At 37.9% G+C, this 26,130-nt stretch overlaps 2 protein-coding genes across 3 annotated transcripts in view; both read right to left on the bottom strand.

Moving 5' to 3' along the window:
* unc-13-4A (BAI1 associated protein 3) overlaps nt 1-26,130 on the bottom strand; it is a 595,010-nt gene that overhangs the window by 330,101 nt on the left and 238,779 nt on the right. The window lies entirely within an intron of this gene.
* LOC141402968 (uncharacterized) lies at nt 1,980-15,451 on the bottom strand. Its single transcript, XM_073985095.1, has 3 exons — nt 14,368-15,451; nt 13,961-14,082; nt 1,980-2,156 (listed from the first exon to the last, which is right to left on the bottom strand). Exons 1-3 carry the CDS (start codon nt 15,449-15,451, stop codon nt 1,980-1,982), a joined length of 1,383 nt encoding a protein of 460 aa, XP_073841196.1.

Genomic DNA, 26,130 nt, shown 5'->3' on the forward strand with positions numbered 1-26,130 from the left:
GACATGCCCGGGTGTGTAAAGTATGTTCACTAGATTGTGGTAAGGATACTAACGGTAGTAACATTGACAACATTTTGTGTGCTGATGTACCGATAAAATCTTCGTCTCCACACATATAGATGATTATCCAACTTTTCAAACATGGCCGAAGGGAAGCCTTTTCTATATTCTCGAACAGTTTTGTATGGTTTACGGTATCGAAAGCCATTGATATCTCAAGAGCCACCACGACTGTCCTAGTTCATTCCTCGACTTATTTGTGTGGACATGGCGTAAATTTCTGTTGTGGTACTCTGCCTTTTCCGGAATCCATTATGATGTAGGACAAATGGTAAACTAATTCTAATCATGGGGAGGAGTAGTGAATATAGAATCTTCCCTACTGACGACCAGATGGAGATCGGCCAGTACGATTCGCATCTGCTAGCATCCTTGCCTGGCTTCAATAGCGGGATCACCCTGCTAACTTTCCAGGCTTTGGATGGTTTCTCATTCCAGACGACATCTGCAACATTGGTCATCGTAAATTGTGGTGGTACATTCTTGGCTGGGAGAGGTCTTATGCAGGACTTATACGGGGTCTTTTTTCCCCGGATTCGAAAGTGATTTGACCGTTGTCCACAATTTTCTTAATCCAGTGCCAATGTGGGATGTATCATCAGACTTATTTGATAGTCCTGTCACCTCTGCTGGGAAACTTGGTCTGATTCTGAACAGCAGGTATGTGGCGAGTGGCTGTAGCTGTGATGATGTCTCGTGATGACTCTATCAGCTATTCGACAATCTGATGGAATGGACAGCTATCTGAAGCGGTGTTCTGAAAATTCTCTGAACACTTGTTAATCAGATTTTCATGGTCAAGAAAAGTACGTCGGTCAGAGGTTATACATTTGGGGAATCTGTTAACGGATACGATGGTCTGAGCCAAGTGCAATGGCATGCTGCTTGGACACGTCATTAAACAGGCCGGTTGACCCAATGGTGATGGCTGGCGAGCTGTCAATCCTCGTAAGAATTTCTTTGTTCACGGTGCAGAATGTGAAGCTATCAATTTGCTTGGCCAGCGATGTAACCCCCGGTCATCGCCAAGGGCTGAACGCCAAAGCTCGTGATAAGCTTTAATCGGCGGTATGTACACATAAAACATTACTTAGTGCTACAGGTGATGGTGAATTTTTTTTTGTTGGATCGCTGTGACCATGTTGTTCTTTTTGCTTATAAAGTTGTTACGAAGACCGTTGCAATTGAATTCCAGGGCGCTCAAACCCAACATCTGGTGAAAGATGCTGCGATTGTTGTTGTTGTAGCCCCTACAGGTATGGGAAAGGGAAAGAAATTAGAAAAGAGAAGAGAAAATAAAATAAGACTAAAGGGACACCTCGACTGGATGTCTCCATAATAATCATGGTGTGAGGTTAGTCGGGTTAACAGGACATGAAAATAGGTGTCTCGTGATGCGTGGGACCTCCCCATTTTCGGCATACATCCAATATATCCATGTCGAGAGGTAGCTATTTAAATACCTGTAGATACCAGATCGGAGTTGTGATAGTACCAATCTGGTGCCTCTGTGTAGTGTCCACTCATCATCACTGATGGGTGGGGGCCTACCACCGAGCACAATGCTGCTCGTGTATGATGAGGTGTAGTTTTGTACCATTTCTGTATGCACCCGCTTCATTGCCAGTTCAGTGTATTTGAGTATGGGGTCAGGGCGTAAGTGGGGTTGTTTTAAGTTCGGTGCGGAAGCCTTGCCTTATGGGTGTGGTCCTCTCGCTTGGGTTCTTTGGGTTTTGGCACTTTATCGCGTGTTGTCTTGTGAGCAAGATGCAGTGCTCTTTAACCGGGAGCACCATGGTCTCGTGGTGGAGATGGTTTTGGGGTGCCTTCGAGTGGCAGCCAGTAGCTGTTCTCATGACATTGTATGGTGTGGAGATTACTCCATTGCGTATCGCTGATACTTGGTGTCGCATAGTCCATTAGGTGGCGCCCAATGGCTTTGTAGGTAGTGAGTGCGATTGTTGTTGGTGACACTGCGGGGGTGTCTCGCATTCCAACGACGACGATGAATCATGATATATTGCCGCTCTCATGATGAAAACATGTGCGCCCACAAACACATAATTGTTGATGCGACGACCCTTGGTCGAAGATTCCTACGGGTTAATCCGTTACATTGATCCAGCCGCGGTGGGTTTGATGATTTGTTGTTCGGTTTTGTTGGGGATCTTGGACTCTACGATTCGATGTCCGGATGTAGTCGATTTGAAGTCAATGACTTGATGTTCGAAAATTCGGTGTTCGATTTTTTAGATAATCGGGAACTCAATGATTCGTTGTTCGGCTTCTGGATGATCATGTACTCGATGATTCGATGTTCCTATGTACACGATTGGTAGATGATTTTGAATTCGATGATTCGTTGCCAAGGTTATTCTCTCATAGCTCTAAAGAAATCATGTGGTGACCAACTAAAAATATCAAAAAAATCTAATAAGATGGACTATATAGGACAATACCTTCACGTACTTCTTCCATTGATTAAGACCATTGCGCTTTAATCTAGTTTAAGACAACTTCTCTAATTGTGGTGAAATTTTAACAACGGATGCTAACGTGGTGCAATGGTAATCACGTTCACCTTATATACATTTACCTTATAACACATTTTTTTCGCAAATGACTAAATAAATGTGTTTTATACTAAACACCTGCATGGATACAACTGAATACATCAGTTCCGACATTTTTCAACATTGAGTGAGTATGGATATGTAGAATGTAGTTTCAGTTACAAGTTGATACTGATATTTTCTCAAACAGGTATGATATGAGTTGGTATAGACAGGAAAAAGGAACATATCTGTTTATATCTGGTTTGTACAAACTGATATAAATGGATATTGGTATGATACTATAAGTACTTATTGTATGTAGCCCAAACAAAATAGGAATTGAAATAGAAAAATTCCCACAGAGCTGAATTTTGGAGGAGATGTAGGATTTGTCATTACAAATAAGATCCTAAAATTCTCTGTCAGTCCCATGCGTGCAAAGAATCAGATCATGATCAGAGGTCCTATATCCATTTTTGTTTTTTTATATATCTTAAAAACGGTGAGCCTTACCAAAAAGTGGCTAAAGCAAAAGACATATTTCACGTTTTTTCACGTTTTATCAATATTTTCAAAATAATTGGCCATAATTTGGCAGTAAGGATTCTGGTTAAAAACTTCTCCACCAAATATGAATGTGCTAACAAAACAAATATAGCATAGCCATATATGTAATGGTGAGAATTGTATTCGTATTGTATTTTAAATCTAGTTATAAAATAACCACAAAAAGCGCTTCAACAATTGGTTTGAGCTCGTGAAAAGTGTATAGATCAAGCTGGAAAATTCTTTGGAATACAATAAAACTATTTTTTTATAGTATCCGCGTTTTCATTATTAGGCAGAAAACTTTTCTAGTAGCCCTCGTACATTCCACTCGCTGAAACCAGAAAAACATTCAAATTGGTGCGTTCAGTTGTAACTGTTCATGTCTTTAACATATTTATCCCCTAAATAAAAAAAATTGTGGAAAAATGTTGTTTTTTATGAAATTTTGCTTAGAAGTTATTCACACAAGCCTTTTACACCTATAGTATCTGTTGGTATCTGTAGTATTTGAAAAATATCTGTTGTACAACAGATACTTGAGAACGAAAAAACAAATAAAGTTCTAACTCGTTCATATACTACACAGAACTGTTTCTATCAGTTATGTTATTGTGAGTATACACAACCCAAACAATATCATAACTGTTACACTCATTCCCACATTTATATCATATTATATCTGTTATGTATATGCTATATCTGTTTTGTTGATATAAACAGTTATACCATTGCACGTGTTTATTTTATACCCTCAGCCTTTAGGCTAGAAAGGGTATATACACTTTGATACGACCAAAAATGTGCTTCCGCGAAATAACGGTTTTAGACCCCAACTATGTTTGGGAGAAATTCGTTTCAGCCAATTTACCCATGTCCGTCTGTTTGGGTGGCTGGTGCGAATGGATCAACTGATTCGAACCAAATTTGGGTATCATAATATTTTGTCCAAACTTAGTTTAAGTTAGAAGATGGGCCATAACGGTCTACTCCTTCGGGAATTTCCCCACAAAAGTTCGACATTTGTCTACATGTAAAATGGTGTGAACGATAACGCTCGAGACGAGCAATCGATTTGTCCAAAATTTGCCCATCTAGATATAGATCGGTTTCGAATATGGAGTATATTGGTCCACTCCATCGGGTACCTCCCACACAAAATTCGGTTAAAGTGAAGTTTAAGAGCTTCTCTCGGATCGTTTTGAAATTAGTTTCAGTAAGTTGTACTTGCGGCTCCCTTTACGACGGTCCAATTTTTTTCTTGCGCAAACCCATATTTCCTGAGATATTGGCTTAAACGTTCCAAGAAACCCTGACGGCATCAAACAAATGGCGAATCCGCAAGATAATTCTCGCTGTACAAATTACTTTTGTACATACTTTTTGCTTGTGTCGAGGCGCTGGAAATTCTGATGATAAAGAATAAATTTTCCACTCGAGTTTCCAGCAGCCTAAATCAATAAATATTTTATTACCATTATGAGTTCAGATCATAAGTGGTAAATTATGTTGTCATATGTCGGGAACACTTTAAAAGCATTTAAGATCCCACATGCAGCGGTAGCTGTTATCACTAGTGTTGTTTGTGCATTACGAGCGACCGCACTTTAGTTTATGACTCTTCTTATGACACACACGATGTTGGAAAGTTCTTCATTGATCAACGGATTGTTTGGTTTGGTCAATGAAGAGTTTAGAGATAAGAATTAGTAATAGTCTAGGTTAAGAAATATTTTGTAAAGTAGCATGTAAGTTGAATATTGAAAATAAAGAGTCAGTGTGAAAAAACCACTCAACCAAAGCAGATCGTCTGCATCTTTTAAATATCAACATACAGACTAGCTGCGGTAGTCTGTTGGATGCACCGTGCATCCCATAAACCTTATTAACACTCGCAGTTGTTTCTGATTGTTGCAGACTTTGCACATCATATTATTCTATCCAGTCAAGTATCAGGTAGGAATATGGGCTATATCGGTTCAGACCTTCGGGTACCTCCCACACAAAATTTGAAAAAAGGGAAGTTTAAGAGCTCCTCTCGCATCATTTTGATTCTTGTTTCAGTAGGTTGTTCTAGCGGCCTCATTTACAACGGTACAATCTTTTTCGGCAGTATGTCAATACTTCCTGAAATAATAGTCCAAGCACCAAAACCCTACCGACACATACTAAAATGGCTATTGCGCAAGATAACTCTAAAACTTTTTCAAAAATTTCTTTCAAACTTTCAAGTTGAACGTAGAAGATGAAGTTTGGTTACTAAAAATGTTTGGTAAAGGCCAATGATTTGGTATAGCCCCACATTACGGTACATACAGATTTTAATATATATACGGCATAATTATTGTGTCTGGTTGATAATTTCTTACTTGTTTTATTTTTATTTATGTCACAACGGATTTTATTTACCATACTGTGTATTTGTATAAACGTATTTATTGATTTTTTAACCCCCGTTAACGCAACATCTTTTCGATTTATGTTTAGTATGTACATGCCAATAAATAAAAAGCAAGAAGCCGCATTGAAAATTCAAACATGACAAAAGAATATTTTCAAACCCGCATTAATAAATAATAACCAATAATTGGGTATATCCGGTGGCATTTACGACCACGTCTTATAGAAAAAAATAATAATAATAAAAATAAAATTCTGTCTAAAAATTCCAGACATCAACTCATAAACATAAATTTATATTTATGAGCTATGAATGGCTGCAATAGGTTTTATTGTTCCGACGAAAAAACAACAACGAAAGAAACCCTTCATGTTTAAATTCCTTTTTCTTGCATTATTTTTCTTCTATAGTTTTAGACTTTATCTTCAACAAAAAGTAAGCATCTTTAAGATGTTTCATTTGTTCCTTTTTATTCATCATCTTCTTCATTCACTTTATTTTTTCTTATTTGGTTAACATTCTAAACACGTAAACCATCAAAGACACCAAATGAAGGTATACCTAAAAGTTTCCTTTTTTACATGGAAACATCACCACACGAAATGCCTGTAGACAATAAATGCGGGTGCGGGTGTGTGCGTTTGGATGGAATGTTGTGCATAACTTTAGAGACATCTAATATCTTTCCTATTTCAATTGAGACAAATATATACACATGCTTGTATATATGTATCTGTGTTATTCTTTATTTGTCAAACAAAATGAATCCTTGAAGAATGCCAAGAAAGTAAAAAAACCAAAAAAAAACCAAAGTACAGAAAAAATTCTATATTTAATGAGAAATAGAAGAAGGAATTTCATGACCTTGGAATTGCACGATTGCTTTGCTTTTGGTTCTCCCTTTTCTATTTCTTTAATCACAGGGAGAAACATTAAGAATAATCAAGTTTTTCTTTATTCAACAAACTTCCAGGAATATTATAAACCATGTTTTGAGAAAGCCACCTGTGGGAGTATGATTTTATATTTAAATGGTATTACTTTTAAAAATATTTCGAGAAATAAGAATTTCTTAAAGTGGCACATCTGATATTTTCTTTATATCATACACTTAAGTTTATCTATTGGGGTTTCTTTTATGCGATTTTATTATTTATAGACAATTCAAGGAAATTTTGTTTCCACATGTAAAACGAATTTCTTTGAATTTTTAACAAGTGAGCAAGGGCCATAGTAGGGACGGGGCCGACAATGTCATACCCAACACCACTACATTTTGTATTAAATTAAAGCTCAGATGTTTTAGTTTCATTATCAAATTCTCTCCTTGGAATATTTCTAACAGAAGAAGGAATATCTAACATGGATATAAAATTATATAAATTGGAAATTGGGATATCCCATAGTGTCTTTTTCAACATCACAAGCATTTCACCAATTTTGGTAACGCAATGAGGAATATTTTAAAACTGAGAATGCCTTCATTGTTGAAACACATACAACCAAAGCTGAGATACTCGTCAGAACAATTCAAATAAAACAAGTAAAAAAGTATCAGTCAGCTGTGCTGACGGAGATACCCCATCAGCCACTGACCAAGAAAAAAGAAACAACAAAACCAAACCAAACACAATAAATATGCCGTATATAAAATATATTGATTTTACGTAATCAAACTTCTTAATAAATGACTCGAAATATTAAATTACGTCACGGTGCTCTTGAAGCAACTTCAAATGGAAGGTGCTTACACCAGAGAAGTTTTTGCGAATTCTGAAACAACAATGTTCATAGATAAAAAAATCAAAAAAAAACAAAAAAATGCCGGAGCGCTTTTTTAATAAATCGTGATTCAAGTTGACATTTTTAGGGATTTTTCTTAGGTTTTCACGATTTTGCTTGGAAACTGCAAGTTCTATCGAAATTGGGCTAAAGAAAATGTTGTAGCTATGCAAATTTTCTACATGATTGACCTTCATGAAAACTTCGTAGGTTTTACCGTTATTAACATATAAAAGTTCACATTGGGACAATGCATTATCTGTATCGCCTCCTTATAGAACAATGTCATGACTGAAATTTCCCAACCTTAAATTATATATCTAGAAAATAGTATAACCTAGGAAAAAATTACAAGAGCCAATCTTGCAGAGAATTTTTACAGCTAAGAGATTCTCTCTAGTTCCATATCGATAAGATTTACCGAAATCGTGAAAACCTAACAAAAAAGCTAAAAATGTTACCTGAACATCTATATATCTCAAAAATTTTAAAACCTATGAACAAATCATAAATCAATCTTGTAGAGAATGTTCATAGCTACAACATTTTCTTTAGTCCCATTTCGATAGGACCTGCGGTTTCTAAGCAAAATCGAATTTTGTGTGGGAGGTACCCGAAGGTCTGGACCGATATAGCCCATATTCCTACCTGATACATGACTGGATAGAATAATATGATGTGCAAAGTCTGCAACAATCAGAAACTCCTGCGAGAATTATCTTGCGGATTCGCCATTTTGTGTGATGCCGCCAGGGTTTCTTGGAACATTAAGGCCAATATCTCAGGAAGTATGGACATGCGCAAGAAAAAAATGTACCGTCATAAAGGGAGTCGCAAGGACAACCTACTCAAAGAAAATTCAAGATGATCCGAGAGGTGCTCTTAAACTTCACTTTATACGAATTTTGTGTGGGAGGTACCCGAAGAAGTGGAACGATATAGTCCATATTCCAACCGTAGACATGACTGGATGAAATAATACTATGTACAAAGTCTGCACCAATCAAAGTCTGGTTAGTGCCGTCAGAGTTTCTTGCAGCTTTTAGGCCAATATCTCAAGACGTATGGACTTCACTTTATCCGAATTTTGTGTGGGAGGTATAGTGGAGTGATATAGTCCATAGTCGAACCTCATTTATATCTGGAAAAAATAATACAATGTTTGGAGCAAATCGATTGCTCCCTTCGAGAGTTATCTTTCACAACATTTTACAGAAAAATTTTGAACATTTGTGGAGGAGGTACGCGAAGGAGTGGACCGATATGGACCATCTTCGTACTTAAACTAAACACAGAATATTACTATACCCAAAATTAGGTTCGAATAGATTGATGCGTTTGAGAGTTATCGTGCGCACCAGCCAGACAGACAGACAGACAGACGAACATGGCTAAATCGACTCCAAATTGTCTAAAACGAATTTCGTCCAATCATACTTGGTGTCTAAAATCGTTATTTCGATGAGGCACTTTTCGGTCGTATCAAAGTCTAATGGTAAAAAACTAATTTCTTTTGCAATTCCATTTGAAAAAAATTAAACAATTTTTTTGCGAGCACATCTATGATTTTTGTTATAGAGGTTAAGAAAAAAATTGTTGGTTTCAAATCCGTTCGTGTTCACAAAATTAGTTTAGAATATGGACTATATATGTCCACTCCTTCGGGTACCTCCCGCACAAAATTCGAAAAAAAGTGAAGTTTACGAGCTCCTTTCGCATCGTTTTGATTCTTTTTTCAGTAGGTTGTTCTAGCGGCCTCATTTTCAACGGTACAAACCTTTTCCGGGGTAAGTCAAAACTTCCTGAGATATGGTCCAAGCACCAAAACCCTCACGGCACATACTAAAATGGCTAGTGTACAATCATTTCTTTCAAACTTAGTTTAACGTAATTTAATATTTCGAGTTCTTTATGAATAAGTTTGGGTACTAAAAATGTTTGGTATATATCATGTTATGTTTGGTATGGTAAAGCAAACTGGTAATACAAAATCAATATATTTTATATACGGCAGAATTATTGTGTTGGTTGCTTTTTTTTTCAGTTGCTGAGGGTATATCTCCTTCAGTACAGCTGTCTGATACTTTCTTAGTTGTTTTAAAGATTTCAGTCATACTATATGGAACTTTCTCCATAGTTCAAGTTTCTGAGTTTTGGCGTGATGATTTTTTGCGTTGTCCCTATAATGCCGGAGAAAAGAGCTTTAGCGTTACTGTTGTTACGTTTTGAGATTATGTACGCAGAGAAAAAATATGATTATTCCAACAATATTCAAAAAGCAAAATTTGTATTGTAAAGGTATTTTCGATTCCGCATGTAGTATTGTGAGTACAACAATCGTTTTTGTCAATCACAACAATTGGTTTTGTCATATCCAAAAATAGTTTTTGGCAACTGCACAATATTATTTTCTTTTCTTTTACAACATTATTCTCTTCTCTCGGTATTCTGTGCCGTGGAGAAAAAAACAATTTTGTTGAGTTTTGTTTGTATGACAGAATGATTTTATCTTTGTGTGTGTGTGTGTGTGTTTTTTTTTTTTTTTTTTTTTGTGTACACCATGAGATCCTTTTTTATTTGTTTCTACTTTTCTCATTCTTCTTTGGGTTTTGATGGTGGAGTTATATCGGCACAATCTAAGATGTGTTTTCGAGAGAAAACTAATTTGTGTTTTTTCATATTTGTTATTGTTTTTTTGCTTATGCTGTGGTGGGTGCTTTGATGAGCGCAATGAGTACTTCTGTTTGTCTTTGTTGTCAGTTAAAACAGCAAAACTTTACCATGTGATGTGCTCATCAATACTTGTACATGACATTATACCAAAGTTATCAAATCTAAAATTTCTATAACAGGTTTTCTGGGCTAACAATAGTGTTTGTAAAAATTCTAGATTATAATAGTTCCTACCATAGGTATTTTTAATGATTTTTACAATATTGCGGAATATCGCAAATTGTTTCTGTTTTGTATGTTTGGAGCAAAATATGGTATTTTTATATCCTCCACCATAATATGGAGGGTATAATTAAATTTGTCATTCCGTTTGTAACACATCGAAAAATTCATCGGAGACCCTATAACGTATGTATATTCCTGATCAGGGTAAAATTCTAAGTCGATATAACGAAATCAAGATACAGCTCGCAATTTTTAAGATTGAGCTTTATAATTTGGTATAGGAGTTTATATTACTCTTAGAATGTTTTGTATTGCAAATGGGCTATATCGGTCAACATTTTGATATAGCCCCCATAGAACGGTACAACCCGATTTTCGGTATTTTCAAGGTTTTAGCTTCATTATCACAGCGAAATAGCTCTGGTACTCAGTCTTCGTTGGGGGTATAAAACTTTCCCCAGAATTTTGTCGGTATAGGTCCACGCCTTCATATATCCCCCATAGAACAATAGCTCCCGATTTTCGTTATTTTGCAGGTTGTGGCCTCAATAATCCTCCGAAATGGCTGAAATTTGGTACTTAGCCTTCTTTGGGGGAATAAAACTTCCCCCAGAATAGGTCCACGCCTTCATATAGCCCCCATAGAACGGTACCTCCAGATTTTCGGTATTTTGAACTTTGTGGCACCAATATTCCACCGAAATGGTTGAAATTTGGTATTTAGTCTTCATTTGGGGCACAAAACTATCCATATGATATTTGTGGGTATAGGTCCACGGCTTCATATAGCCCCCATAGAACAATAGCTCACGATCATCGATTTTTTGAAGGTTGTGGCCGCAATAACCCACCGAAATGGCTGAAATTTGGTATTTAGTCTTCGTTGGGGGTACATAACTCTCCACTTAAACTTTTTAGGTATAGGTGCACGCGTTCATAATGCCCTTATACAACGGTACATCCCGATTTTCAGTATTTTAAAGGTTTGTGCCCATAACCGATAAAATACCGAAAATCAGCCACCGAAATGGCTGAACTTTGGTATTTAATCTACGTTGAAGGTAAAAACCTTTCCGAATGAAATTCGTCGGTTTAGGTCCACGTTTCGATATGGGCTCCATAGGACCGTACCTTTCGATTTTTGTAGATCTGAGGGTTGTAACGTAAATATCCCACCGAAATGACTGAAGTTTGTTATTTAATCGTCCATGGGGTTATAAAATATTCCAGAAGAGAATTATTAGTATAGGTCCTCGTCCTCCTATATTCCCATAGAAGCGTACGTCTTGAAGAAGTTTTGAAATTTGGTATTTAGTCTTCTTCATAAAAGACAAGAAACTAATTGTTTCATTTTACTTCAATACAACTCGTTCTTACGCCTGGAAGTTTTTTCAAATTCTGAAACAATCAATGTTCATAAATGAGAAAAATCAAAAAACCAAAAAATCGCCGGAGCGCTTTTCAAATAAATCGCGATTCAAGTTGAAATTTTTAGGGGTTTTTAGATTTTCACGATTTTGCTTGGAAACCGCAAGTCCTATCGAAATGAATTTAAAAAAAATGTTGTAGCTACGAAAATTCTCTACATTATTGATCTTTGTGATAATTTCGTATGTTTTACCGTTATTGAGATATAGAAGTTCAAATTGATTTTTCTCATTTATGAACATTGTAGTTTCAGAATCCGCAAAAACTTCCAAGGTGTAAGCACCTTCCATTTAAAGTTGCTTCAAGAATACCGTGTTGTTGGAACAAAAATAGGCATTATGATCCATCAAAATGAAAAATATTTCTTCTCTGCGTGTACATGTCTTCAGTCAAATCGAATAGATTTTTGTAGAACTTTCTGTCATAGTAAAAGTACCACAATATCGGCATTTTTAACATCCAAATATTTTACAAAACTGTTGCTCAGAAGATTTTAAGTACTGTTGCTTCTCAAAGACAATTAATCAACTTCTTACATTTTATTTTGCTTTTTGACTTGTACCCGGTGCTTGTTCAGAAAAAAAGGTATGTTTTGTCTTTCTATACATTCGGTATGATTATACAAACATACAGACAAATACCTTATCTGTTATGTAGACAACTGGGGTACATCTGAAATATTTGCCATAAACAGCTCCCGTTATTTTGGGCCGAAAAAACATAACGAATTTTTTAAGTATTATGAACACATTTTCGAAGAACGGTGGACTTCATTTGTTAAGTTAAGGTTTGTCTACGAAAGAAATAATCTAATTTGCAAAAGTTAATAAAAATAATTTATGTTATAACTAATAATTATTTAATTTATAATTATTGATATATATTTTTACTTATTAATTCATAATTTTAACTTAAAATTTAATTATAATTAACGTGCTCACAGTTGGTATCACTAGGCAATATTATCTCAAATGTTCCCTCTTTTATTTAATGTTTTTTCCATTTCCACAATTTAAAAGTATTCTTTTCTCAAAATCTTAAAAAACGCAATTTATTGCCATAAGAAAGGTTTTTTTTTTTTTTTTTTTTTTGCAAAATTGTTCAATAAATTTATCAAATAATAACAGTAACAGCAACAACAACAACAATATCAGCATCTTACTTTTTATGGTCTATACTTTTTTATTGGTCTGTCACAAATGTTCGCTCTTAACACAAATTATCATCTTAATCACGAATTGACAACGACAGTGCAGAAATACTCATTAAAAGTTTTATTAAATGAGAGTTCAGTTATGGCCAAATTACGAATTATTGCAAAACAACAAAAACCAAGATATTCATAGCTTTTGTTGTGTGTGTGTGTTCGAGGGAAAACATTTGGGAAAATAAGTTTTTTTTTCTGCGGAACCAAAAGTCAAAAGTATTGACAAAGTACTTGCAACACGAAAGAGACAAGTTTTAAAATGAGTTCTCAGAAAAAAGGGAAATATTATGAAAAAAGAAAAGATTCTTTATGATAAAAAAGCTTTCAAAGTTGGAGAGAAAAATGAAGCAAAATTTTATTTAAATTTGTAAATAAAACTTGTTAATTAGCAAATATTTTACAGAAAACTATAATGTCAAACGCAATTATAAAATTTTATAATTTGCTTTTCAAATAGTCAAGCTTAATCCCGTAGTCATTGTTTTAATTTATTTATTTTTATTTTCGAAATATTTATTACAATTAAAAATCATAATAAAAAATTATAAAAAAAACACTAGCAACTAGGGCTATCGGCCTTTTGTTTTAATATTTTATGGCTGGTAAAGATTTTTTGTACTTGATGAATGCTTCCCTCGCCATTTCAATTCGGCATCTTATTTCGGATGAGTTATCCAGCTTGTCATTTATCACTGCACCGAGATATTTAAAGCTGTATACTCTCTCTACTGGTGTATCTTTTATTGTTAGTGTGAAAGGGGGACATCGGTTTTCTTTGCTCACAATCATATATTTTGTTTTCTTAATATTGATTTTTAACCCATACAACTCGCTTTGTGCTACCAGCCTATTTAAGAGATATTGAAGACCTGACATGATGTCAGCTAAGATTGTTGTGTCGTCTGCATATCTTATATTGTTGATAAAAGCGCCATTTACAAATATTCCTTTCTGAACATCTTTAAATGATTCCTGAAATATTTTTTCGGAGTATACATTGAATAGTAAAGTTGACAATATACATCCTTGCCTAACACCTTTAGATATTATTATATCTTCAGTCATCTCTCCTTCAACATCAACCTGTGCTGTCTGTTGCCAATATAAACTTTTTATGCAGCGAATTTCCTTTTCTTCGATACCAATAGATGCAAGGATTTCTACAAGTTTATCGTGTTTGACTGTATCAAATACTTTTTCATAGTCTATAAAGCAAATATAAACGTCTTTTTGAGCATTTTTACATTTTTGAAGAAGAACTTCAATTGAAAAAAGCGCTTCACGTGTTCCCATTCCTTCTTTAAAGCCGAATTGAGAGAATCCCATAACATTTTCACATCTTTTATATATCCTGCCATGAATTATCTTGAGAAAAATTGTAAGGGCATGGCTCATAAGACTAATTAGTCTATAATCGTTGCATGCTTTTGGATGTCCTTTTTTAGGAATAACTATGAACGTAGATTTTAGCCAGTTCTGTGGATATTTACCGGTTTCATATATGCAATTGAAAAGCTTTACAAGTATGTTGATATTATCGCCTTCAATCAGTTTAAGAATTTCGGATGGGATTTCATCTGGACCACATGCTTTCTTCATTTTTAAAGATTTAATAGCAGCTTCAGTTTCGTGTTTAGTTATCGGAGTTCCTACTTGTGGCTCGGGTTCCATTATGTCGTAGTTTGATCTGTTTTCATCTGTATAAAGAAAGGTAATGTAATTCTGCCACATAGCTTTTTTCTCCGTAATATCAAACACAGCTTCATTGTTGCTGTTGTATAGAACTTTTGGCAGTGATTTACGATATATTCCCGCTGCTTCCTTAATTTTTTTGTGGAGATTAAAATCGTCATGAAGTTGCTGTAATCTTTCGATCTCCTGGCATTGTTTGTTACGATTGTCATTTTTCGCTGCTCTGATTACAGATTGTACTTCTTTATTTAATTCGTAGTTGGAATTCTTATATTTTCGACGTTCATCCATTAGGCCCAGTATTTCTGCAGTCATCCATTCATTCTTCCGTTTTCTTAGATTGCTTCCTAAATTATTATCTGCTATTGATTTTAGCGATTGTTTTACCGACTTCCATATGCTTTCACTGTCCATTCCTTCAATTTTACTAAATTCATGCCCTATGAGGGCTTTTATTTCTGTTTTTATTGATGGTTCATCAAGTTTCTCCACGTTAATTCTCTTACGTATTTTTTTCTTCATGTTTGTCCTTAGCTTTGTTTGTAGCTTTGTCATCAGTAATACATGATCGGATGGGACGTCCGCTCCTGGATACGTAGAGGTTTTTGTTACAAAAGAAGAATAGCGTTTGTTAATTATGTTGTTAACTATGTTTGTTGGTCTATCCTGGGGTGACTTCCAGGTATACAGTCTTCTAGGGGGAAGGGAGAACATTGTGTTTGTAATTTTCATGTTATGTTCCTGGCAGAATTGGATCATTCTGCTGCCTCTTTCATTCCTCTCTCCTAGGCCATGTTTTCCCGTAATTCCGGGCACTATATCTTGGCCCACTTTAGCATTAAAGTCGCCTTGAACTATTGTTATTTCATGGTGTTTAGTCATGTTCATTAAGTATTTGATATCTTCGTAAAACTCTTCGACTTCTTCTTTGCTTTTATCAGCGGTAGGTGCATATACTTGTATAATATTAATTTTGTACAAGTATATGCACCTATTGCTGATAAAAGCAAAGAAGAAGATGAATATTTTACTTAAACAGTTTTAATTTATTAGTGGGAAAATTGGCGATGTTTACCAAGGGGTAAGGCTGGGAACAATATAGTTTCGGATTTCGACACAGATCCTCATCAGTTCCCTTGTGTCTTGTTTTCCAACAAGAAATCCTTTTTATACCCAAGTGGCAATTGCGCGCTCCCTCTACACTAAAGCACACGAAATTAAATTGATCACGTTGTGATAGATGGAAGACATTCATCGAGCTTGTTGGATGTACAATCGTTCCGAGAAGCCAACATAGACGCGGATAACCACATTATTGCAGCTAGGATACGTACACTATAAAACGTAGCAAATAAAGTACGATCAGCCTCAACACGGAAATTTTACATCGGTAAGGTGCAATCACAACAGATAGCAACAGCATTTTTTACTCAATAGGCCCAATAGCTTAATCAAAGCACTCCTCGTCTCGATAATATATTAGCAAAATGACAAAGTGTTGTCCACTTCATGCAAACAGCTGCGAAATCCATACTTGGATACCAGAGACCTCTACCGAAGAAAAAATGCGGCATACAGGGTTACTCTACAATCAGAAGCAATGCATAGCACACAAGAGAAAGGTATCGGGAGAAATGGAGAGAGGAGAAGCGTCTTTTCCGCAGAAAGAAGAGAGAAATGAAAAAGCGGGAGTGCGAAAAAATCGAAACTTACTGGACTCAGAATGAAGTCCTAACATTCTACCAAAGAGTGACACCTCTTATAGAAACCAGGAAGATACTGTTGTTACAGATACCGGTAGCGTGTTCATGAAAGAACATTTTTCCAAACTGTTGGTATCTAATGCTAACGAAGAAACCACCGATTAAATCCCAGATAGTGGTATTGAGTGTATACCGCCCAGCCAAGATGAGGTAAACCCATTAATAAACCTGATGATGAATAATGAGGCCGAAGCATCCACTGATGGAGTGTTGTTTGGTTGGTTTACGTGGTGGCTAAAATCTTCATAGCCTCAATTAGTATGTTAAAATATACCGTTTTGAAAACCACACCACTCGGATAGAGATTGTTATTCCGTTATAGTATGTTGGTAAATTATATCCAGCCTGATGAATTGAGAAACCTCAGAAGGTCTCCCAGACCCAGTTCGGTTGTCTCAGCAAGATCGTGTAGGAACGGTCGTCCAAGAGTTTTAAATTTTCTTTGCAATTGTGCAGGGCAGGAGCAGAGGAGGTGTTCAACCGTTTCTTCCTCTTCTTCGTTTCCGCAGCTGCGACAGTAGTCATTGTGTGGAATATGTAAGCGCTTTGCATGGTTACCAATGGCCCAATGACCGGTTACCACCGCAATTAGTCTTGCCAGGTTCCGTCGATTTTGGCTAATCAGGAACTTTGTACGTTTGATGTTGTAGTGTGGCCATGTAGATTTTGATATTTTGTAGGTTTCAGTCTTGTCCCATCTCATCTCTGCTTGTGAAAGATAGTATTTGAACTACTCCCATTGGTGTTGCGACTGACGGCCTTGGAAGTTCGTTAGAAGCAGATCCCGCTCTAGCTAGTTCGTCTGCTTTTTCGTTTCCAACAAGACCCTTATGACCTGGGATCCAAGTAAGAACTACTCTGGTCAGAAGCCCTAGCTTAGCAAGTTCTTCTTTACATTCCTTCACCAGCTTTGATGTGACAATGTTTGACTTCAATGCTAGGAGCGCCGCTTGACTGTCGACAAAAATTCCTATTGAGTTTGGTGAGGGGTGCTGTAGAAGTATATTACAAGCTTCCTTTATAGCCAGTATCTCCGCCTGAAAAACACTGCAATCTTCAGGCAGCTTTGTGGATTTAGATATGTTTGCTTCTTCCGAGTAGACACCAGAGCCGACTCCACAATTCATCTTAGAGCCGTCCGTGTATACAATGATGTCGTACCCCGTCAGTGGAGTTCTATTTTTCCATTCTTTCCTGCTTGGAAATTTAACTTTAAAAGGCTGATCAAAAGTTATTGCAGGTGTGCAGTAATCGGCATTAGTTGCTATTTTTCCTGGTAAATTGAGAAGCACACAGGCATGTCCGTAAACTCTGTCTCTCCACGTTCCTAGAGCACGTAGCATTACAGGCCGCAGTTGCTTTGATGTGTAGATCTATTGGCAGTATATGCATCATTGTTTTGAGGGCTTGAGCCGGACAAGTTCTCATTCCCCCTGTCACCCCGATGCATGCCGATCTTTGTATGCTGTATAGTTTTCTCTGAATTGTTTTCTTTCCCACTGTTGGCCACCAAACTAGTGCTCCATATGTGAGTATTGGTCTTATTATGCTGGTGTACATCCATAACACCATTTTGGGTTTGAGACCCCAGCGGCTCCCAAACATTTTGCGACATGTGTAGTATGCAACGGTTGCTTTATGAGCACGATGTTCCATGTTATGTTTCCATGACAGTTTTGAATCTAGGATAACGCCTAGATATTTGGCGTGATCTTATAGTGGTATTTCTTGACCTCGTAGTCGAGAAAGATTGATGATTGCATATTTGGTTTTCGTAGTAAATAGCACCATCTCAGTCTTCCCTGGATTCACCCCCAGACCACTACTTGTGGCCCAAGAATCCAGTGATTTCAGGGCTCCGCTCATGATGTCACTCAGCACGGACGGAAATAAACCAGAGATGATCATTACAACATCGTCCGCATAAGCAACCACCTTAATCCCCATATGGTCAAGTTTGCTTAGGATTTCATTAATCACAAGGAGCCAAAGCAGTGGCGAGATCACCCCTTCCTGTGGGGTTCCTCGATTTACGTTCTTCGACAGCATGCTATTTCCCAGTGTGGCATTAATGACTCTACTCTGCAGCATGGTGGTAATCCAACCACTGATGAATGGTTCCACGCCGATGTTATATAGAGCTTGTTCTACTGCTGAGGTGCTAACGTTGTTGAAAGCGCCTTCTATATCCAAGAAAGCGGCTAAGGTGTATTGTTTGTGCTCCAAGGACATCTCAATAGTTCTAACGACTTCATGTAGGGCTGTGTCTGTTGATGGAGTGTATACATCAGTTAGTTAGCAACATCTGGCAGGAGGAAAGAGATGATTGGAACGCGAGCACCCTATATTCTGTTCACATGAAAGGAGATATGACTGTACTCTCAAATTATTGGTGCAAAGTCTATCCTCTATTGCATATAAGGAAATGTCGGGGATATTGTGTTTGCGATTAAGGTAAGGTCACATTAGGCAAATATTTGCTCCAGCGACCGGCAGTGTGCGCTTACTCAGAGCAAGTGAGCATACATTGCAATGCATTATTTACGGTCCTTGCTCTCAGTAAGCGCACACCTGCCGGTCGCTGGAGCAAATATTTGCCTAATGTGACGTAACCTTTCGACAAGGTGCGCCCTAACTAAATTTAAATGAAAGGTGCTTATACCTATGAATTTTTTGCAGTTTCTGAAACTACAATGTTCACAGATGAGAAAAATAAAAAAATACAAAAAATAGCAGGAGGGATTTTCAATTTAAATCGCAGCCAAATTTCATCATACCATTTTCGAGATATAGAAGTTAAAATTGGGACAGTGCACTGACTGTATCGCCTCCTTATAAAACAATGTCATGACTGTAATTTCCCAACTTAAACTTATATATCTCAAAAAACGTACAACCTAGGAAAAAATTACAAAAGCCAATCTTGTAGAAAATTTTCACAGCTATAAGATATTCTCCAGTGCCATTTCGATAAGTCTTGCCGTTCTTAAGCAAATTCGCGAAAACCTAACAATAAAACCTAAAAATGTGACCTGAACTTCTATATCTCAAAAAATGGTAAAACCTAGGAGCAAATATTAAGATTCAAATCTCTAGAGAATTTTCACAGCTACAACACTTTTTTAGTCCCATTTCGATAGGGCTTGCAGTTTTCCAGTAAAATCGTGAAAACCTAAAAAAGCCCTAAAAATGTGAACTTTGACCGCGATTTATTTGAAAATCCCTCCGGCGATTTTTTTGTTTCTTTGATTTTTCTCATGTATGAACCGCAAAAACTTCCCAGTTGTAAGCACCTTTCATTTAAATTTAGTTAAGGCGCACCGTGTAGAGCTTATGAACACTCAAATAATTGGGCCATACCAATGCGGCTTTCCACCAAATCCACCAATGACTTTGCGGCAAATCCTGGAAGAGACCCATGAGATGCGGATCGATCCATACCATTTATTGTCTTATAAAGCAGCCTTCGGCAGCCCTATACGTTCAAAGGTATTTTAAGCTCTGAGCATTTCCGCAAAACTCACCTGGGCTTTCTAAGATAACATTAACTGATACCACGACCTCAGTTCAAATAGGAAACAACCTTTTCGAACAGTTTAGAACCAAAAGAGATTTCGGACAAGGAAACGGCCTTTCATAGGAACTTTTCAGCATTCCGTTGGAACAAAATGAAAAAAAATAAAACTTAAAAAAATACAAAATATACATAAATAGCCACATAGTACCACATTGCTATCATAAGTCGATCCGTAAACGAAGTAACTGATATCTTAAAAAAAAATAGAAAGATCATCTGCTAAAGTTGGTAACACACACGATAAGACCATGTTAATGGTATCGACGCGCAATGTACATAACTCGGACCACCTGTGGATGTTGGTATTTAAAATTTTAAGGTAGTTAAATCCTGCATCTACCTCGACACTGCCATAAATACACCAATCATCCGTTGGAAAATAAAAAGAATAAGAATATTGGTCAAAAGCACAGTATTCAACTTTTCTAGTACATCAAGGATCATCTTTGTCTTGCCTTCATACAAAGATTATCCACCATGTTGGAAAAGTTAGGTGGGGTCGAACATAACACCGTTTTGTTTTTCAGATTGCATCTTTAGTGCATCTTTTCTATTCATGCCTGAGGGTTTAGAAAAGCTATATAAATAAACATACATAAACACATGTGTAGATGTAGATAAAACGTAATGTATGTATGTATTTATACATATATCAACAAAAAGTAGTAATAATTTTGCTTATCTATCCATGCTAAAACAAAACAAAAGCAATATATTTAATGTTTTTGTTCCTGTTGTTATTTTGTTTTTACATTTTCTTATCCCTTTACTTGTTGACTAAGTTTTTTTTTTTTTGTTTTGTATATACATATGTATGTATTTATAGCACAGTAATAAATCCTTATTGCTTTATGTGTTGCTTGCCATATGAAATTGTCCTTCGCAAACAAAAAACAAAAGAACTGAAATACGACTCAACACAACTTATGCCAACACGGGCATAAAATAAATAACAGCCAAAGGCATCCTTTCAAGGATGCGTGGCTTATGTGTATGGCTGTTGTACAAGCCAATGTAATGACTTGAGCCTCTGTGTATGCAACACTTACTTAAAAAGAGATGAAAATTTACTATACACAACTAACTCCAGGGTAAGTTTCATTTTAATTGAACTTTTTTTCTTGCTATAAATTGCTATGAGTGAAAGCAAATCTGTATGTGTGTAAGAAGGAAATATAGCTTTAATTACTTAATTTTGTTGGCTTCAATATTTGAATATTTTCGTTGAGAAAAAATTGTTATCTTTAATTTTACCGTAAATATTCTTTGCCACTAAAAACAAAATTAAAGAAAATGTGAATGAAACAACATTTTCTTTAATTTTGTTTTTAGTGGCAAAAATAGTTTACACCGGCAAATAGAAGGAAGTGGTTTTAGGACACATTGCGTTTTGCCCCCTAATATAGATATATATCCATTTGAAATGGACACCAACACATTTACTTAAATATGAAAGCCGGTAAATTTCATTCAAACACGCAATACACAAATTTATAGCCATAAAATAGAGTAATCAACAATAAAATGGCATTGAGGTGACTGAAACTGATAACTACTAACCTGAACTGTTTTGGATTATATGTTTGGACGAAGTGGAATAATCAGATTTATCTTTTGTTTGGTAAACGCTAATGGAACCAAATAAAATTGTTTGAAACCAACATTTTCATTGCCTGCAATTAGGCCATCGGGCAAAGGTCAGTCAGTTGTTTTACAATGCAGCTTAGATAATATTATACCATTGTCATATTACAGTATTGGCATACGAGAGCTGCACGACAACTATCTGGCCTAGGCATCACCGCGTGTTGCCAGGCGCCATTTGAATAAAACTTAAACATTTGATCTGATCAAATCATAAGGATCAATCCTCTAGAGAATTTTTACAGCTACAACATTTTCTTTAGACCCATTTCGATAGAACTTGTGGTTTCCAAAAAAAATCGCGAAAATCTAAAATAAACCTAAAAATGTGAACTTTGATCGCGATTTTTTTCAAAAATCCCTCCAGCGATTTTTTCTTGTTTTTGGATTTTTCTCATCTATGAACATTGCCATTTGATTTTTTTTTAAGTTTGACATTTTTGAGCCTAAACGTACTCAGAACAGTTTGTCATACGAACACTTTGCAAAAAAAAAAATCAAATTTACTTGTGAACATTTTTGTCCGATAATTTTTCACAATTTTCGACGTGGATAATCATGGCAAGAGTGCATCGATCAAACTAAACCTTTGTATGTCGATTAAGGGCCATCTTATTATGAAAAACTTCAATTGTGACCGACACAAGCTAAAAACGAAGGTAGTGAGGATCGTCCAAAGGCGGCCGTTGTGCCAGAAAAAAATTAAGCCGGGTGTGAACGGATAATACAAGATCGCCATGTTAAATACCGTAAGATAGAGGCAACCTTGGGAATTTATTCCACCAAGTAACATTTGATATTGTATGAACACTGTAACGACCTGTTTTTGCCGGCTGGGGTATACTCGGGATTCGCCACAGAAATTTATATTTTGCGGTGACTGAGAGGGAAAAGACTTTTGGTTTCAGTTTACAAATTCTATCTTTATTTCCTTTATAGTACAATTCAATCATGTAAAACTTTCAACAACTGTTACAGATGGCATCGCCCGAAAAAACCTTCTATCGTTCCCGGATCCTCCTCTTGAAAGTCGAGTTTCCCACCGCTTCGCTGGAACAACACAGTCACCTTAGCACCACGGCCGGACCTTTCGGCCTCCTTTGAACAGAATAGTTGTGAGACCTTTCGGCCCTCAGTTACACTAAGTCCTGCAGCAAATTCGAGACCTTCCGGCCCTCGAGTGCACTAAATAGGTTTTAATTCGCAACACCGGCCGGCCCTCTGGAATAGCGGAGTACTCACGAGACCATTCGGCCCTCGGATGCACTAGATTCGTTCTGCAACTAAATCGATACCTTTCGGCCCTCGGCTAAACTACAACCTTATGCAGGAGACCGGTCTGGCCTTTTGTTACAGCTACCTGAGTCGAGACCCTTCGGCCCTCAGCCACCTCAGGATAAACCCGAATTACGAGACATGTCGGCCCTCGAACGCACTGACTGAATTCAGACACTAAATTGCGACCTTTCGGCCTTCGGATGCGCTAACAAGCTTCAGCAACTAAATTAAGACCTTCCGGCCCTGACCTTAAATCCTCAAATAGTTTGGAATAACCCCTAATTCTCGAGACCTAACGGCTCTCGGTCCTCCAACTCACTAGCTAAAATCAGTAACTAAATCGATACCTTCCGGCCCTCGGATAACTTACAAAGCATTTACACTCGATACCAATCGGCCCTCTACTATGCACGGCAATCTCTAAAACTGTGAGACCCGTCGGCCCTCACGTTATTGGAAGTAGGGGAGACCTGCCGGCCCTCTGTAAAACACAAATATCTCTGAAATTGTGAGACGAGTCGGCCCTCACGTTATTGGCACCGTCGGAGACCGTTCGGTCCTCCGTTAAACACGAAAATCTCTAAAGTGTGACACCAGTCGGCCCTCACGTTACTGGAAGTAGGGGAGACCTGTCGGCCCTCGGGAAAACACCAAAATCTCTGAAACTGCGAGACCTGTCGGCCCTCACTTTTCCGGCACAATTGAAACACAAAAATCTCCGAAACTGTGAGACCAGTCGGCCCTCACGTTATTGGAAGTAGGGGAGACCTGTCGGCCTCGTAAAACACCAAAATCTCTGAAACTGTGAGACCCGTCAGCCCCCACTTTATTGGCACCTTCGGAGACCGTTCGGCCCTCCGTTAAACACAAAAATTTCTAGAACTGTGAGACCAGTCGGCCCTCACGTTATTGGAAGCAGGGGAGACCTGTATAACGAGTGGTTTTACCGAAGGCTGAGGTCAGCTCAGCCGTTGCCAGGGTCGTCTTAAGGACCCACAAACCTTAAGGAAGGAAAAGACTTAGTTAAGTTTTAAAGCTTTATTTATACAGTTACGAAGTATTCAGAATATTCAATGTTTCAGTATTAACAGTAGTGGTTGGTGCAATTGGGAACAGTCTCGGATTGCTCGCTGGTATTCGAGTTCGGTTTGCTGTCGGCTCGTTAGTCTTCGGATGTAGAGTTCGGCTCGGTGATATTCGGTTGGTTGTCGACTCGTTAGTCATCGGATGTGGAGTTCAGCTCGGTGGTATTCGGTTGGTTGTCGGCTCGTTAGTCTTCGGATGTGGAGTTCGGCTAGGTGGTATTCGGTTGGCTGTCGGCTCGGCAGGCGTCGGCTCTGTGCTCTTCGGGTTGCTACTCTGTAAAGAGAAGAGTCGGGTATAGTTAGGCAATAGAGCGAACGGATCGCAAGGAGCGAACGAATCGACAGGAGCGAACGGATCGCAAGGAGCGAACGAATCGACAGGAGCGAACGAATCGACAGGAGCGAACGAATCGGCAGGAGCGAACGAATCGACAGGAGCGAACGAATCGGCAGGAGCGAACGAATCGACAGGAGCGAACGAATCGGCAGGAGCGAACGAATCGGCAGGAGCGAACGAATCGGCAGGAGCGAACGAATCGACAGGAGCGAACGAATCGGCAGGAGCGAACGAATCGGCAGGAGCGAACGAATCGGCAGGAGCGAACGAAACGACGGGAGCGAACGAATCGACAGGAGCGAACGAATCGACAGAAGCGAACAAATAGCAAGCAGTGAACGGGTCGACAGGAGCGAACGAATCGCAGGGCCGACGGCTGTTGCTAGGTTCGGTTCAAATGACTGCGGACAATGCCACACGTCTTATATTGTACTTCGTTTAACGCCAGCACTCGACAAATTCTAAACATCTTACGGGTTTACGGAGTGAATGAGAATTATTTGTAAGGCGAGACAACCAGGAAATACACTGAAGTTTAAATAATGTATGAATGGAGTTGTAATTATGCGTGAAGTTGGGATTATGCATGCACTGATAAGGTACTTTTGTATTGATACTGGATGTAATATCAGAGGGGCGGTTTTGCAATGTAGCGGTCACGTTACACCTGTCGGCCCGTTATTAAACACAAAAAAATCTCTAAAACTGTGAGACCAGTCGGCCCTTGCGTTCCCGGCACAATTGGAGACCTATCGAGCCTCCGTCACTCACGAAAATCACGTAAATCCGGTCTAAATTCACTCTAACTTCAAAAAAAATCACTTAGGAGGAGATAGGATTCACAAATAAAATAGATAGTCTAATTCCGTGTACTCACGTTAACCCTCGACCAGGAACAGCCACAACCAAAACTTCAATTGACTGCGCTCACTATGTTCTTTTTCCCCGTCACCAATAACACACGCACGCGTACTACTTTTCCGATCCGTTCTTGATCACCGTTCACTACTGACTACTCCTTTGTTCTTTTCGCACACCCCTTTACATTTGTTTCTTCTCTGTCACGGCGAATTAGCCGCTGCTCCGTGTGGGGGGAAACGAGTCCTAAGACTTCCCCTTCACAACACATGGCCGCAAAAATGGGGTTTTTTCGTTAGATCCAGCATAATAGGTCAATCGCTCAAAAAAAACTCTTGTGGATTGGTGCAAAAATCGCGGTGCTTCCAAAGACGTTTATAAGATCGTCACAGACCAAAAGTCTTGGATCTATGTTTAGGAGCCCGAAACAAACAATAGAATCAACCGCCTTCTAAAGCGAGCCAAATACAGCGAAAGTTGTTCATGTAAGAAGCACTTCGAAGCAAATGGTCGGCGGTTTCTTGTGGATTAGTTCAAAAAATTGTGAATAAAAACGATAGCGGTGCTTCAAACGACGTTTATAAGATCGTCACAAACGACGAATCTTGGATCTATATTTAGCAGCCCGAAAAAACAGGAATCGACCGCCTTCTAAAGCGAGCCAAATCCAACGAAAGTCGTTCATGTAAGAAGCACTTCGACGCAAATGGTCGGCGGTTTCTTCGGCGACCATGTGGCGTCTATACGGCGTGAGAAATGTAGGACGGTTAATTCTGACAATTTGTTTGCCTGAAGTCTCCTGAGTAATTCGAAAAACGAACAAGAGAACACGAATCATTCTGCAACATGACAATGCGAGCTCTCACACATCGATACAAATCAGAGTTTGCTTGACCTGACAAAAAGTGAAATTGATGACCGGATGACCGCCGTACAGCCCTCACTGGATATCCAATGATTTCAACCGATTCCAGCATATCCAAAAAAGGCGTGGTCAACGATCTTCGTCGCCAGGAGAT

Source organism: Musca autumnalis, unplaced genomic scaffold, assembly GCF_047663935.1.
Source record: "Musca autumnalis isolate F117 unplaced genomic scaffold, ASM4766393v1 scaffold_4, whole genome shotgun sequence".
NCBI lineage: Eukaryota > Metazoa > Arthropoda > Insecta > Diptera > Muscidae > Musca > Musca autumnalis.